Source organism: Poecilia formosa, unplaced genomic scaffold (genome assembly GCF_000485575.1).
Source record: "Poecilia formosa unplaced genomic scaffold, Poecilia_formosa-5.1.2 Scaffold11, whole genome shotgun sequence".
NCBI lineage: Eukaryota > Metazoa > Chordata > Actinopteri > Cyprinodontiformes > Poeciliidae > Poecilia > Poecilia formosa.
Window position 1 is genome coordinate 4,722,856 of NW_006799950.1, and position 17,165 is coordinate 4,740,020.

General features: G+C 39.7%; 1 protein-coding gene across 4 annotated transcripts in view; it reads left to right on the top strand.

The window, feature by feature from the left end:
- Nucleotides 1-17,165, top strand: part of rptor (regulatory associated protein of MTOR, complex 1) — a 127,576-nt gene that overhangs the window by 51,583 nt on the left and 58,828 nt on the right. For all 4 annotated transcript variants that reach the window (XM_016667365.1, XM_007545000.2, XM_007545007.2 and 1 more), the window contains exons 7-9: nt 6,238-6,338; nt 8,751-8,895; nt 15,665-15,740. In XM_016667365.1, coding sequence (XP_016522851.1) covers nt 6,238-6,338; nt 8,751-8,895; nt 15,665-15,740 — 322 coding nt within the window. The remainder of the gene's footprint in view (nt 1-6,237; nt 6,339-8,750; nt 8,896-15,664; nt 15,741-17,165) is intronic.

Here is a 17,165-nt window from a genome sequence, read left to right on the forward strand (position 1 = left end):
AACTTTGGTATGAACTGTTTATGACCTGCATGTGCAGAAGAACAATGACATCACAGCAGTGCACTGTTTATGGAAGTAACAATGCACGGAGCCGTCTGTGGATCAACATCAGTTATTCAGCAATAGGCCAACAGTATTTCATCAAGATCATAAAAAGACGAAGGAAGCTAATAAAAAGAAATAACTGCTAATAGAAATGGCCCTTTGTGGAACATTGACTGCAACTTGTGTCGAGATGTCTGTTTGTATCCAATGTTCAACCAGGAGTGGCGGGATTGTGATGCGATCTGCTTCACTTATGCATTAATTAAAAATTTCAACCATTGTCTGGCTTCTTTGGGTGCAGAATTATGATGCTTGCTCAGATTTGGGGAGTCCTTGCATGGTGTTTGAACACAACCTTAATGTTGCACCATTAAGAGAGATTTCAGGTAAATTCAGGCTTCCAACTTTGTGGAAACAGTTCGGGGGTCGACTCGTACCTTTCCAAGATGTCTGCTCACCAGTGTACAAATGGAGGTTTATAAAAATATGGATGAGTTTGGTGTCGAAGAAGTTTGTTGGCCTGCCTGACCTGGTAGACCTGTCCTTCTTCTCCAGAATTTATGATCTTACAAATGCCTTCTGGAAGATGGTTAAAAAGTCCCAAACACAACCCTAAATATTGTGGAAAGCCTTCAGAGAAGATTTAAAGCTGCTCAGGGTGCAGTGACGACATTGAGAGAGGAATGTCACTCCTGTTCACATGTTTGAAGGTAGACACGTGAAAATGTTCGGTAGAGATTTGTGTTTTAAAAAGTTACATAATTACACATTATGATGATGTTATTATGGGCTCGCTCATTTAAAAATTCACTTTCTTGCTACTTAATGAACCGTTCTTATTGGATTATCCACCTCATAATTATGTTGGACTTCATCATGTTGCAGAAACTATCCTACAGAAATACCAGTGCATTTACTCACAGCTGCATAGTTAGGTGTTCCTGAATGTCAAATAAATGGGGCACGTCTCCCTTTTTTCCCCAAACTATTAATGAGAATTATTCATAATTCAAACATGTATTTTTCCAAGCTTTTTCTCGCTCGTCTGAGATCTTTCCTTTTAGTTTTCTTCTGATGTTATTTGTACACATCGTCATTGCTTCTTTTCATCTCCTCTCTCAAACACGACCACTGTCCAGTTGACGGATGTTGCACAGAAAATGCTGTAGTGCAGAAGAACTGCAGATGAATGACTCCCAAAGGCAGGATGGGAACCTGCTAGAGAAGGGATGAGCACCTTTGAACAAGTATAACATTTTTTTTCACTCCTATATTCTTTCTTCTCAACCATTCTGATATTAGTTGGTGGATTTTGACGACGCTGAAGCTCTCCCTTTATGCTTTGTGCTCTCATGTCCTTTTTATCTTCCATCTCCTGTCTCCTCTGAATCATCCTGTGGACTACAGGAACAGTAACATTTGACCTGCTGGCTGTAAGGACAGTTCAAACACCCACAAATGTCACATTGACTTATGTCAGAGGCTTTTTTTTTTAAATTTTTTATCATATATATTTTGTTATCTTCCCCAATTTAACCACGAATAAAACACTTTAACCTCATACACAGCTTTTGACTCACTGTGCCTGTTAAAAGTAGATTTTTCTTGAGAACTTGCTTCTTTCTTGCAGATTTATAAATAGTTGTAATGAATTTTTTGTAGAAGGGTTTCTAACTTGTCTGTCTTGAAGTATCAGCAGTATGGGACCAGTGTGGCTGAAATGTGCTGTTTTGGTTGCTTGCATGTCCTATATGTTGCACGGGGTGGGGGGTTAAATGTTGAGTCAGCCAATATCCACTTTGGTTAAATAATGGATATCCTCAGAGCTCATAAAAGAAAAATGGGACCAAGCTCATCTCACCTCAACTCTCTAGAGTTGTGCCAGCTCTTTGATTAAAGCTGAGCCTCAAAATCGAACAGAAAACCGAAACACTTCATTACTTGACTTAATCATAATCCAGATAATCTGATGTTTCCACACCAGAGTGAGGACCCTTTAATGTGATACTTAATGTTCACCTCCTATACCTTTTTGCAGGTCTTGACTCGTTTTGTTGATTGATTTGACTTTCTTTCCCTCAATTTTATCTTTAATAGATCAGCCTATTCCTGTAAATTGTGGCAGATGTAGATGGGTTAATGTTTTATTTAAGAATATGGACATACTGACATATTTACAGTACAGTGAAAAAGATAAAAAAAAAAAAAGATTTTAAATGAAAGTATTCATTCATTGGTTCTATCAGACTGAGAAGCTTGGATCTTTCTTTTCTAAACGTCTTTGAAGGGTCATTTTGGACTTTGACTTCTTTTTCACACATTCTTTGCCATTTGATGATTGGCTAAATCCCAAACTGACCGGTTCACTGCTAGTTTTGTTCTTGCATTTTTACCACAAGAACAACCTCTGTCAAGTCTGTGTGCCTGTAGCTATGTGGCTACTGTGTCGTTTCAACCCCACGGAGGAAAGTGCTTGAAAGGATGACAGACAGACACCTCCTTAAAAACTCAGCTGCCTCCACTGTCACACAATTTCCTGAAAACAAACCTGAACCCCCTGCTTGGAAAACTGGTTGAACTCGCATTCAAATTTTTTACGTAAAGTTTGGAAATTTACACCCGATTACGTCACTTGCTTAAAGACAAAGAGACAAGGCAGCTTGTTTCTGCAGTACGTGTTCTGTAACCGGTAGATCAAACAACTCTCTCCCTCTTCCATTTTCCCGTATTGTTCTTATTCAACACCGGTCCGAGCGTGGCTAAGCAGCCAGCCGTTACACTCAGCGTCCACTCATGTTGCTCGCCTTTAAATGTTACACGTGGACAGAAATGGCCTTAAACACTCATCGCCTTTGTTACAATCATTTTGTTGTGAAACAAATTCAGTATCGTGGCAACTTTGAATAGTCGCATGTTGATGATTTGTTTATTAATTTGATCATTCTTCGGTCCTCACTCCATCTGTGCACCCTTCTGTCTCCTTTCTTCCCACGTTCGTCCAACTCACATTCTGGTTGGATCCAGTCACAGGAGCCCTTTTTACATAATGGAGTCACGAAGCACAGGGCATGTGGATTTTACCTGCTCACCCCCTCTCGCTCGTCTCAAAGGAGGGTGTTGAAGCAAGTGATGTGGGATGATCCATATTAAGTCATCCTCTGTGCCTTTCACTATAAGACTTTTCATCCAACCTGCTGTACTTTAGCAATTAGCAGGTTTCTGATATCCAACTCTGTGTTTCGGGAATTGTGTCTCTGTTGTAGCTCTATTTTGAACAGAGCGGAAATGCTGCATCGATCCAGGAATGAAATACTTCTTTCATTCGCTGCTTTGTGATGTCGAGAACAAGCCGTTCCCTCAGGGTGGCAAAGATGTTTGTATATTTTTCTGGGAGCTTTTTCCGCCTTCGTGCAGAGCCTTCTCAGCTTGTTTACATCCAGTGTCTTATTTACTGATGTATTTATAAACTCGAGTGTCACGTGATCTACAGTACCTTCAAAATCATGAGCTACCAGAATCAACTCTTTCAAATTACAGGGAATAAAGTTGTCGCCTTGACGAGGGGCTGATATGAGATCACTGTCTGTTGAGATGGTTAATGATGATTTATATCTTCAACAGACCGATGGTCCATAAAAACATTAAAAAAGATGACTTCTTTGTTTAATCTTAAGGCTTTGTAATCCAGAATCAACATGATATTCATGCTGTCAATGCAGCCTTTTAAATATGAACTTTGACTTTAATGTATTTAGTATACGTTGCAAAAACCAATCAATTTAAAAACAGGATCTCCGTTAGCTCCTTTTTATTTTTAGCCGGTGCTTGTCAGTTAATCTATCTGACGAGAGCTTTTAAAGGTCTAAATATCTTATTAATCAGTATGTGAGAGTTGTGTTGCAACTCATAGTTCACTTTTTGAACTATGAGTGTGAATCAAAACAAAAAAACTCAAAGTTCAAACCAGCATTTTAATATCAAACAACCATCTAAGGTGACACGTCTTCATTTCCAGGCCATGGTGTCTTGCACCTTTTAAGGTCGACGCCTTTTTGTTCCCCACTAGATGCATCATAAAGAACTTCTGAAAAGTTTTAAAGGGTCAAAATAATGTCAGCACTTTCTTTGTTGTACTCTTTCATTTCATTTGGAACTGGAGACACTCTCATAGATGTGAAACCGGAGCACTGGTGGAAACTAAATTGGGGCGATAAATCCTAACTTAATGTGGAGAGCGAGAGATGGACAAAACTTACCCAAACTTTGATTGATGGCACAAGCCTCAACACCTCAGAGGGCATTCTTACCCATTCAGTGATTCATCTATCTATTTCTTCACCCATCCACCTCTTGCCTCTCTTTTTTTTTTCACCCCCCCTCCACCATCAAATGTATTACAGAGAATAATCAGCGAGGATGGGAACTGCTGAGTGTTCATCCTGACTGCTGACTTTTCAAACACCTTTGGCAGGCACTCAAAGTGCTCAGGAGTTGGCCGGCCCTCATCGTTACACAGAGGGCTGGTAGTGCCAGGAGCCTTACAGCTGCTATTATTTGTCACTTAGAGGTAGAAATTGAGGGCTTGGGTCAAAAAAAGTTCAGCCTCGTTGCACATTTATACAAACTTGGGTGGAGGATGATAAACGACTTGAGATGTAATGTATTATTGAGAAAGGGAAAGTGAGTATGCTTGTGCTCCGGTGTGGAATGCAATGATGATGATAGATGTTTGGAAATGACAGTTTGTGGCGAAATCTGGATGGAAACAGTTAAAGGTTGTACAGTGAATATTAAGATTTAATGCAAAACCTAAAGATCTTAGTTTTTTGTTTTGTGAAGTGACTGATTCACCTTTCTCAGACTCTCACATTTAACATTGAGTAAAAATGGATGCATTTAAAGGGAAATGGGAACGTCATATAAAAAGTATGTTCTGCATATTGACAAATTCCCTGTTTTTGATGGCAAAAACCCAGAATGCTTGTAAGAAGAGGAGGTTATCAACTTATTGTCGGCTTTTATTGCCATCAAGTTTTATTTGTTTTCAGTTTTGATTATTTTATATCTGATAGACAACAACAAGAGAACTGATTAAGAACTTCATGGCTTCTTTTTGTGATATTTGTTGCTTTCTTCAGTACAAATAGCATTTGCATTTACAAAAATCTGCCATCTTGTTAAGATTCATGATTTTTTTATTTATTTGTTTGTGTTAGAGAAGAAATTGCTGGCGAGCTTTGGATCATTGTCCTAATTTTTAATCCAACTGTACGTAAAGCTAAGGTCTACAGGTCTCTCATGATGTCATGTTCCACAGTCTCTTGTTTTTTAATACAAAGTCTGACCTTAACTGTGACACATAAGGTCTGTAGGGGGCCTTTACTGATCTCCTGGATGAGTCATTGATTCACATATGGATTAATTTTCCTGAACCGGCCACCATGGGAAGGTTGATCCCTGTTTTCTCCCTTAATGGATAATGACTTCCGCTGTTGCTCATGGAGATCTCAAGAGCTTAGACATTGACTGTTTTCCCCTACTTCACGTTAAGATATTTCTTCGGTGGATACTAAACCTGAACCAGGTTATCAGTCTTTGACATTAAAATTAGATTGATATGAAAATTCAACAAAAAAAGGAAAAAAAAAATTAAACAGGAGAAATCTAGGGGATAAAAAGTTTTAAAAACTGATTCATGTCTAATCTTACAGCGTCTTGTGACGTTAGAGAAGGCGCTACTGTAAGAGCGGAAATACTATTTACCAGGATCAGCAGGAGATGGCCACCTGTGTAAATATTACTGAGACACCTTGTCAAGTCAAATCAGAACACAGATTTGTTTTCATGCAGCTCACTTTGTGAAGACATCCCAGCCGACGTTGCTGCAATATAGCTGCCTCTTAAAACATCTTATCTTGTAGATCTCAACCATGATCAAAGCGAGGCCGGACTTTGTGTTTGTTCCTGGTGTCAGTCTGATCTCAGCCTTCAGCGACTCTGAGGCACAAAAACACATGAATATTCAGCTGCTAATCTCTGAGTAAGAAACTTGGTGCTTTCGAATGTTAATGTCTTTGCATGGTGTTGTAATAGTGCAGAACAGTTGCTGCTTTTTTTTTTGCTCTGAGTAAACCCTGTGACATGCGGTGAGCGCGGCTGACACGATGCCATCTGTGTTGTGTTGTGTTGCAGGATCCCTGGCAGGCTCAACGACAGACGCACGCCCCTCGGAGAGCTCAACTGGATCTTCACCGCCATCACCGACACCATCGCGTGGAACGTGCTGCCCAGAGGTGAGTCTCTTCGTCCCAACAGCCTCCTCCTCGCCAGGAAGACCGATTTATTTGGGTCCTCACAAGTACGTGAACACAACAAAATACTTGCATATCACACAAATGTAGGCAGGTCACAATAACAAATTTTGCTGGACGATAAATTGTCCCAGAAGTTATAGCGATAAACGATGGCATAATAATGCACACATTCTTAAAGATCAATAAACTTTAAATTCTCAGACATTTTAAATATCCAAAATAAACAAAACCACAGAAACAACAAAATGAAATATGACGTCTCTGTAAGAAAAATTGTCCTTCGACAAAGTCTTGTTGTTCCTTCCGTCTTTACTTCCTTCCTTGTCTTAGAATCAAAATGAGAAGTTTTAACCTTCTCAGATCATCTCAGTTCAGTCAAAAGATTTGTAATGGTACAAGTATTCATAGAAAGCTGATTTTCCTCAGAAACGCGTCAATTTGCATCAAATCTGGTGAACGATTGAGCGTCCTCTGCAGAGATGCTCTAACCGTCTCCTCTCTCTTGTATTTTACATCATAAGCACAACCCCCCGCTGTGCGGTACACATGTAAACAGCAACAGTCGAGTAATCCAAAAACCAAATGATCCGCACTTTCTCTGCTGTGCTAATTGAAAAAAACAAAGCTTTATAAGGAATTTCTACTAATGCTTTAGTGTGCTGATTTGTTATAGGCGCACTAACCAGCCGTCAGAATCAGGAAAATAAGCTCCTTTTTAAAAGATGTTGCTGTTATAAGCTAAAAGTAATGTTTGAAACCACTCAGTGGGGGGTGTCGGGGGCTGGAAGATGAGCTTGCAAAGACATCAGAGGCATACTAAATTCTTTCTTTAAACATATCTGGGCAATGATGAAAAATAAAGCGTCCCACGTGGCTCAGCTCTCAGGGAGTCCAAAGTGGGGCACCTAAAATAAAAAGCAGCGATGTTTAGGCATCAGCAGTACTATGAGAGCATCAGAACATCCCCAGTGGCTGAAATCATGCCGCTGTTGATATAAAATGCCAGAAGCGCAGTTTGTGCGGGTCAGCTCTTCAAATTGAGATTAATTGTGTTTAGAGTTCCCCGCACTATAATTGAGGATATCACTTGAGCCGGGGTTTGGCCGACGACACACCGCGCCGCAACTACCCGTTTCTCACATGCTTGCCCTGATGAAAACGCTGGCGCACACACTCATTGTCATGACATGCCCCTAGATTGTGTATTCCTTGATTTTCCCTCCTGTTTCATGTATTCAACACACATCCTCTCAGTCACACACTCGAACTCCCACACGACAAACCATATCCCGGTTAGAATAGCATTGTGACAATGCTGATGTCTGCCAAAGCCTTTTAAAGCCTCGGGGCTCCGCTGTTAATGAAGCTGCCCACATCAGAGAGATTTCCTGTAATGAAGGCACTGCATACACCTTGTCCAAATCACGCACACACACTCACACACACTGAGACTTCTACTGCCTGTCACCAACAACATGCTCATTGTCACTTAAGAAATATCTCCAAAAAGTAACAGTAAAATCATAATCATCAGCCAGAAACGGTGGAAAGGAAGTGGCCTGACTTTGTCAAAGTTGAGCTAAACTAAAGGATCCCTAATGTGTTGAAGACTCTGAGATTGACTTGTTATAAATCAGAATTTCAAACTGTTCAAACCAGAGATTTGCAAACAGAGGATACATAACTTTTCTTTTCTTGGTTTTATTTAGTTCGGAAAACCAATATTATTTCTGTTTGCTAAATGACAGAAAAGGAAAGAGCGGAACTCCTTAAAGAGACAAAACCAACTTCTTTTATGTCATATTTGATATATACAGTATTTCTTTTTAAACTGAAAATAACATAGTTACTTGATTGTGCTATGAAATGGCACTATGTGTCTGGAAAATGCATAACTGTGCCCTGTTAAAAGAATTCACTCTCCCGCTTTTCTGGCATTCAGCTAGTAGGAATAATTTTCATGATCCTATCTGACCAAAAACAAGACCAGTTTAGTGTGATTTAATGTCAGACTGAGGGGGAAAAAAAGATTGCATCTTTTAATAAAATGTAAATGTCTGGTTTTAGCTGTATATTGCAAATGTGCCCAGACACTGCAAGCCGTCCAGACCCACCATCTTATTTGAATAAACTACAAGAAGAGGACATGATTATGGACACGACTAATTGAAAATAAGCATTTTTCTGTCTTTTACATAGTGGAAGCAAACCCACAAACCAGATTGTTTTTCCAAATTTAGTGACTTTGTCTCAATATGTTCTGTTCATTCACATATAAAGTGCCCCATTTTCTTCTACTCTTACATATAGGTTAATCTAATTAGTTTTTTTTGCCCTTCATCTGTCTGCAGAATACTGTATCACTTCTATTTTCTCCATCCCCAACTTCAGATCTTTTCCAGAAGTTGTTTCGTCAGGACTTGCTGGTGGCCAGCTTGTTTCGCAATTTCCTGCTTGCGGAGAGGATAATGAGGTCGTACAACTGTACACCAGTCAGCAGCCCCCGCCTGCCCCCCACATACATGCACGCCATGTGGTAAGACACGCTCACAAGCAGAGCTCGGGTTACACGAACACACAGATGCACAGACGTCTGTGGCTTTGTAGAGCTGGAGGTTAGAGGAAAGACAGGAGTCACCCTGAAGGCCTGTCTGTTAACTCAGACAGAAAGCAATTAAAGGATGACAAGAGTTTCTAAGAGACATATTCTTTATTAGGAAACAGCATTATCCTCTTTATGTAACGGTATGTATGTTTAATGAATGAACATTTTAAAAAATCAACTGGGAAATTAGAAGTGAATTCAAACAGTGAAACATGCCTGGAAGCTAATGTGTGTCAGTGTGAAGGGATTTCTAACTGGAACAAAACTGCTTCCTTTTTTTTAAAGATTTGGTTGGTTTGTGACTCTCCATTGAAACGGCTTGTACATGCAAGAAATCGCTCAAAAACATCATGACAGTCAGAGTTTGATAGATGCCTCCCAGAAGTTATTTCAGACAAAGGGTTTAGAACTAGCTATTTGAGGGTGTCCTAACTTTATCCTCACATGGAAGGCACATTTTGTTAAGTTCTTTTGTGGATTAAAAGTTGATTATTTGTTGTTGTTTAATCTCAGTTAACTTTCTTTCTTTTCCAGCAATAAATAAAATGTGAAAAATATCTTGGTGGAGAGTTTAATATTTAATGGGGTGTTTCCTGTCTGGCCATTACCTTCCTACCCAATTTCACTCAATTCTCATCCCCGTTTATTGCTCTGTCTAGGATTTCTCCCATTGAGCTTGATTTCTCCAGTTGAATTTCAACCTGGACAATCAGTGAACACAAGGAGGAGTTGTGAAAGATGATATCGATTTTCTGCACTGTTTTTGAATCATTGTCTTACGATACAGGGTGATACAGGGTGGTAGTTTGGCATTGGCAACACAGGAAGTGAATTAAAGTTGGAGTAAGAGGAATGTTTAAGACATGTTATTGCTGATGAAGATGCCGTGGCCCTGCTCCCTGTGGGGTTGATTACAGCACATTTAGTTTCTGGTAAACTTCATAGTGCAGCTTCCTTCACGATCGAGCTAACCTATTACATACATCACATCCAGGGACTTCCTGTTATTTTTTTATATGAATGCCTGTTTTCCTTGCTGTGTTCTAAAAGCAATTATAACCCAAATACAAACACATAATGTGAATGATGAAGGTGAACCATTAAGAGGGGAGCCTGTGGTTGTTTGTGTTTTTATGAAAGCGTGATCCTAAACAGGCCTTAGTCACAGCAAAGTTGCTGCTTTCACATTTCTTTTTGTTCCTGACTCAAGAAAATCCAGGTGAGCTGAAAAATCAATAGCTTCTCTGGTACATTTTGTTATTTTGTTTTTTTCCAGTGATGCAACAGATGCTTTATGCGTCCTCAAACATACAACAGGTTTGCTGCCCTGTCTCTCATTTACAGCCACGGATCTATAAGCAAACTGAAGATAAACACAGCATCCTGGAGCTGCTCTGAACGTAGATTACATGTAAGCAATATGAATGCTTGAGTCACTTTCACAGCCTCCTTAAATAAGTATCGGTGTGGAGGCCTGAACCAACGTGTGGAGGTGTTTTTATATGTTTCTGCCTTTGAACATATGCAAACCCTTCATGCATTATTTTCTTTGCATCCTTTTTTTCCCCTCATGTTGACTGTTGCCAGTGTTGCTGTCAGCAGTGAGCTCAGTGTTTTATAGCGGTGAAAATTACCACCAGTACAGTAGTAGTAACTGGAAAAAGAACAGGAGTGATTACTTAGTTCATGGTTTTTAATATCAGAATAAAAAAGACATTATTCTGTTTGAATATTTATTTAAGAGTCTTAGCCAGAATGCTCTAATAGTCTGTAAGAACCTGTTGTTGAGCTGCTTTTTGCGGGAGAAAGTTGTCGTTACTGTTCTCTGTTGGACCTTAAGCGTCTCTCACATCTTTGTGGAGGAATTTTGGCAAACTCATTCTTCTAAATCGCTTCAGTTCAATGAAACTTGTAGAGATCTGTTGAGGTTTTGCCACTCGGGTTGCGGTCTTGACTTTGGCTTGACCAAATCTCTTTTGTTTTCTGTTGCAGATTTTCTGCTTTGTTGAGGAGTAATTTGTGTTGCACGACGTGTTTTGAAGATCTTTCTGCCACTAGTGGCTGTTATATACAGTAGATTAGATGTGAAGTAGGCAGAGAAAACCTGGTGATGTGTTTGTGATTGTGTGATGTGTTGTGGTGGCTGGTTTTCTATTTCTAATACATTTGCAAAAATCTCAAACTTTTTTCCATCTTGTCATTTGCGTGTTGAATTTTGCGGAAGATTAATTTACTACAACTTGTAACGAGGTTGTAACATGGCAAGATGTGGAAAAAGTGAAGCACTTTAAGTCCTTTACGGATACGCTGCATGTAGTTAAAATGGAACATAATATGATTGGACTATATAGGGTTCATTAGTTATTTAATGCATTTATGAGATATTTCTCTTGAAGTGATGCTTTAAAGTGTTCATGTTTTGTGGAATAGACAGATGGAGGAAAATGGGAACAATGTTTTAACATCAAACGCATCCAAAATCAATGGGATACAAGATATGACTATTGAATTACTCAAGTGCTCTTTTTAACAAACTACACACTATGCGAAAACAGAGAAATGTGTTCCCTTTCCTAGTGTTTTAAGGACATCTTTACACTCCTGCATCTCTGACTGGATGTTATTGCAGCTTCCTCTTGACAGATTGGGGCAGAACTTTTTGTTTGGTCTCGTGTTCGACAATGATATACAAAAAATACCTCAGCCCTTGAGTTTTTGTGAAGTATGAACTGTTCAGGCCAAAAAGAAACCACTTAAAAGAACCCATTTTTGTTTTTATGGGTTATGTGTAGACCTTACGGGAGTACATCTGAACAATCTCCAGAACAATATTCAAGTTGTTACAGATCATTAAATTAGGAAGAAAAAAAAAGAGTTTTTAATCAAAAGCTATATATGCACTTTTTTGCTTGTTTAATTATTTGAATTAAACACAGTTAATATATATTCTGAAGATATTTCACCTCTTTAAAAAACCTCCAAAAGGTTTCTTCAGTTAGGAAATAATGTGATTCTTTACTGCTTAATGAGACAAACAGTGAATTGAAATAAACCCCATTTATTTCATTTTGTCCACCATTTTCCATTTGTCCACCATGTTTTCTCATTAACATACATGTTTATACACAAAGGCCTGCTGTTGTCCGACTCCTCTTTTGCACAATGTAAAAGCCATTATCTAATCATCCATCTTCCTTTAGTTACACAAACATCTCTCCATCATTTTTTTTCCCCTTTGCATCGTCTTCTAAAAATGCCTCTTTCTGCTTCTCCCACTCATTATCTGGCTGGCGTTGGCAAAGCCTCCAGGAGAGGCTCGTTGTGTAACCGCCTGGCATCTCTCCCTGTAACAAATACTGCTCTTTACTCCTTGAGCATGCTGTAGTCTTTCTTTCTCGCTTGTTCATCCCTATTAGTTTAGATTGCGGGTGCTTTTCAGTGTTTGCGGCCCAACAAATTGGGATTTCACAACAGCACATGCAATATTAAGCAGGATAGAGTAACGACTGAGCAGTGCTTTAGGAGTCTAGGAAACCAAACTGTGTGGGCAATAAAGAGAGTAAGTGTTGGAGATAAAAGGCAAGTAGGAAATAAAAGTTCGGGCCAGCATGTACTGGACTGGACAGGATGGAGAGGAGGGAATAAGTACTTTTAAGGGCTTGCTGATTCATGTTGGTGCCAAAACACAAACAGCTATTGTTATTCAAATGGGGCAGAACAGGACAGGGCAAATAAGCCCGAGGCTGATTACTCCCTTGCCAGCCATTTAATTGCCAGTAGTGTATGTCTGTTTTATATTGGTGCATGTTGTTGCACCACTCTCTGCAGGCAACCGGAGAAAAGAGCTTAGTCAGCCGCCAAATGCTCCCCTACACAGCTTTCCCTTCATTTCACACTCGACACACGCATGATCTCTGGTGATGAGTCACTTCTACGGCCTTGTGAGCGGGTTAACCGTGCCATAATAAACTTGGAGCAGCCTCCGTCCTGAGAGTACGTTCTTGCAGATAATATGGTGCTTTCTGGTTGTTTATATGCCGACGGGTTGCATAAAAGCCGTCAGGGATGGACTCGTGAGCTGGCAATTTCCCAATCCCAAGTTATGAAACCAGAATGTAGTGTTTTCATAACTGATTTGTTCAAGGAGAACAAATAATACGCAGTTGATTTGTTGCTTTAATTTTCTATTATTTTTATTTCAGTCTGCTATAACAATGATACACTGTTACTGAGAAACAGAGTAGTTGGACACTGAGGTTTCTTCATCTTTTTTGTAATATATTTTTATCATGCAACTGTTTCAGATCATTTACCAAATTTAACACTTGAGAATAACCCAAGTGTGCATAAACAGTCTGCGTATTGAGATGCCACGGCATCTGAACTAGATTTAAATTCTGTGTTTTTCAGACCAGGCCCAATCATTGTGAGCCTAATTAGATCTAGATTCTTTACGGCCGACACTGTATGTGGCTGAAAATTGCTACTTGATGAACAGCATCTCCTCTTAGGGATGCAATCAGCTTTTTACTGCGCAGATTTTTACCACAGGGCTAATTCTTTGTGCTGCTGCTGGTGACAAAAACCCCCCAATAGCCTTAATCAAGCTACCTTTATATGTTTTCATGTTGCACATTCGTCAGTGAATCCATTACATGTTCTGCACTGTGCTGTCAACCAGGAGTGCAACTCCATTATATCACTCTGGAATAATGGGAGAAGCCATTTGAGCAGGAGAAAGAGTCTCAGACAGGGTGAACCCTGCGTCATTCATTCAGCTTCACATTACATCGCTGTGCATCAACTGGGAACATGAATCAACCTCTAACTCTTGCTAACTGAGAGGAAAAAGCCCCAGCGAGGCTCTGCGTTCAATTTTCTGCAAGAAAACGAAGCTGGAAAGCGGAGGGTTAGAGGAGATGGGCTGAAAGGGAGAAAAGAGAAGCTGTGATAAGGTTTGATGTGGGTTGCATAACCCCATGAATTAAAAATGACCATGGGAGAAGAGCTGGGTGTTTAGAAGGGGGATTAAAGGCTCCTCACTGCCCTCTCCAGGACCCGTGGAAGGAAATCTCAGGAGTTGTAGGCGCTCGGAGAACAATGCAGGGGAGACGATCTGATCCGAGAAAAATGGATTTGAACGCTGGGGTTAAAAACTCGACCGCGGACCTGGTGTTGACCTGCACTTGTGTACAAACTGAAAATCAATTTAGCTGTGTTATGTGACAAGACACAACCAAAGCAAATGAAATACATTTTGATTCATACATATATAAGTAGACCTGGGTGAAAGATTGAATTCCCAACAAACTGAGCAGAAGGTGGTCTAAAGAGTGGCTCGATTTGTTTTTGTTTTTTTTGTTTTTTTATTTCTGGGGGAAAAAAACAATTTTAGCACCCAAGAAATTGTGTTTAATATAAATCAGAATTTGTAATTAATGTTTTTCAGCTCATTTCTCAAGTTTCAGATACATTAATAATTGTTCATAAGTGCATCGTTTGCTACCGTTTTAATAGGAACCTCAGCTTGATAAAGGCCACTACAACACTAGAAAAACTATTTGTATGACAAAGCTTATTACAATATGATAGTGAAGACATGTGTGATAAATAATACATGATAAATAAGACATAACAGAACTGCCTCTTTGGAATTAAATGTCTGAAACATTCCTCGGCCATTTTGGTTGATATCGACACGATGACATCACACTGTTGCTGCAGATTTGTCGAATCCATATTGACGACACAGATTTACGGTTCGTCCACATCCCAAAGGAGCTCTGTGATCGAGGTCCAATGCCAACTTAGTGTTCAAGAAACCAGTTTGAGATGATTTATGACATGGTGCGTTATCCCGCTGAAGTGTCCATCAGAAGAACTGTACACCGTCGTTGGAAAGGGATAGAAATGGTCAGCAGCAACGCTCCAGTAGGCTGTGGCGTTAAAACAATCCTTAATTTTATCAAGATATTATTTCCCACGTCATGACACCACCAGCAGCTTGAACTGCTGAAACGAGGCAGGATACCTCCACGGTTTTGTGTTTATGCCAAAATGAAACCCAGCCATCCAAATCTTGCAGCTGCAAATGTTTTCATTGGAAATTCAGTTTCCTGTGATTTCAGAGTTGACTTACTTCTCCTTTCTTCATCGTCAGTCTTCTCCTTTCCAATGCCTCTGAACTTCAGCAAGTCGTGTAGATGTCTAAAAACATTGAGTTGCTGCCAACTCAATGTACTGCTGACAGTAAATCAGCAGTTGGCTGATTTACTGTCTGTTTCACTGACCAGTTGAATAAGATGTAGCAAATAGTGCTTTTATTCAAATAAAATGTACTGGGAGAAAGTGCCACTATTGATTTTATTATTGAATTTAAAGTTTGAATAATATGTGATGGATATATTTGTAATATTTTATTTAAAAAAAAAAACCTCTGTTTTATTAGTAAGAATTTCATAATTATCCATTCATTACAAGCACCTTATATTCACTCTTTTCTTCCTTTCTTGTAATTACAATTACATAATTGATACTGCTACTATTGTTCTAATTACTCTTGTTTTATTAATTGTTGTAGCAAAACTTTTGTGAATTTAAAACGTAACTTTTTTTGTAGTATTACCTGATTCGTGTTGTTTTTGAAGATCAGATGATGTAATTCTAACGTGGCTTGTGTCTCCGTGTTTCATCCCTGCAGGCAAGCCTGGGATTTGGCCGTGGACATCTGCCTCTCTCAGCTGCCTACCATCATCGAGGAGGGCACCGCCTTCAGAGTGAGTGTGTGTGTGTGTGCACGTGCACGTGTGCGTGTGTGTGTGTTTGTGTGCGTGTGCGTGTTGTGGAGAGATAAACCGGGGACTCTGACGCTTTAAAAACGCGGACAAATCCTTTTTGGTGTGTTTTTATAAGTGACGATGGGAACGTTAGAGATAACAGGATGCCATCTTTGATAGATGGCCTCTGTCCTCCGCTGATGTCCGGGAACACCAAACGGTTCTCGTTTGCTCTGCAGCTTTTCCTCCATCAGCACCACCACCATCTCTGATAATTACTCATACTCACACATTCCCAGTGGATGATATTGTAAAATGTCAGGTCTTATAACTCAAGTATGAGTGTCAAATAAAAAACGGTTTTCTGAAACCACTGGCCGTGCACTTTCAGCCACTGGTGTGTTTATTGTTATATTTACTGACACGGCAGGGGACTCTGATAGAGATGCTGAGTTCAATGAAAACATGCTGCAAGAGGCTTATTGAACTGATGATGGGCTCATATATCTCAATCAACTTCTTTTTTTTTTTTTTATGCATGAGCCGACTTGGTCCTCTGATTTGCAGCTAGATCAGTCACAACCTGTACTTTGTAATGGAAACTGTTCAGGAGACTTTAGCACTTTAATCTTGGGCTTTTTTCCTGTCCACCTCGCCCTCGGAGGTGGGCTTCTTCTCCATCGCTCCCCTGTGGGCAGTTTCCCTTCCACACTTTCCCTAGCACTCAGGCTGAAAACACTTACCGGCATCATAATTGAGCCCCGGAGGACCTTTAAAGAAGATCTTCCCGCTCTGTGTTGAATTCAGGAGTCTTTAAGATCTTTCTGGTGCTCTTCAGCTATACACATTACTTTCTGAGGCTTTGGTAAAATTGATGACAAGAAAAGTGGTGTGAAAAAGTGTTTGCCCCCTTCCTGGTTTCATACGTTTTTGCACGCTTGTCATACTTCAGCGTTTCAGAACATCAAACCAATTTAAATGTTAGTCAAAGACGAAACAAGTAAACACAAATTGCAGCTTTTTAATAAGTATGTTTTTTTAAAAAAGGGGAAAAAATCCAGCCCTACATGGACCTGTGTGAACAACTGCAATAAAGCATTTGTGATAACCTGCAGTGAATCTTTTACAGCTGTAGAGGTATTTTGTCCACTCATTCTTGCTGATTTGTTCTAATTCAGCCACGTTGGAGGGTTTTTGAGGTCAAGCCACAGCATCTCATTTGGATTTCTGCTGGTCTTTGAGGTTGTAAGGACTCCTTGCCAAGTACCCTAATATTGGCTCCCTTCTCGGGCAACAAGTGTGAAATTGCTGTTCTGGGACATTAAATATTCCTGTTGATGAAACTTTGTTTTTTCTTCAATCTTTAATTGAACAAATTAGTAATTTTCGAAGTGCAGATTATCTACCCAGCATGCTTTACATTTC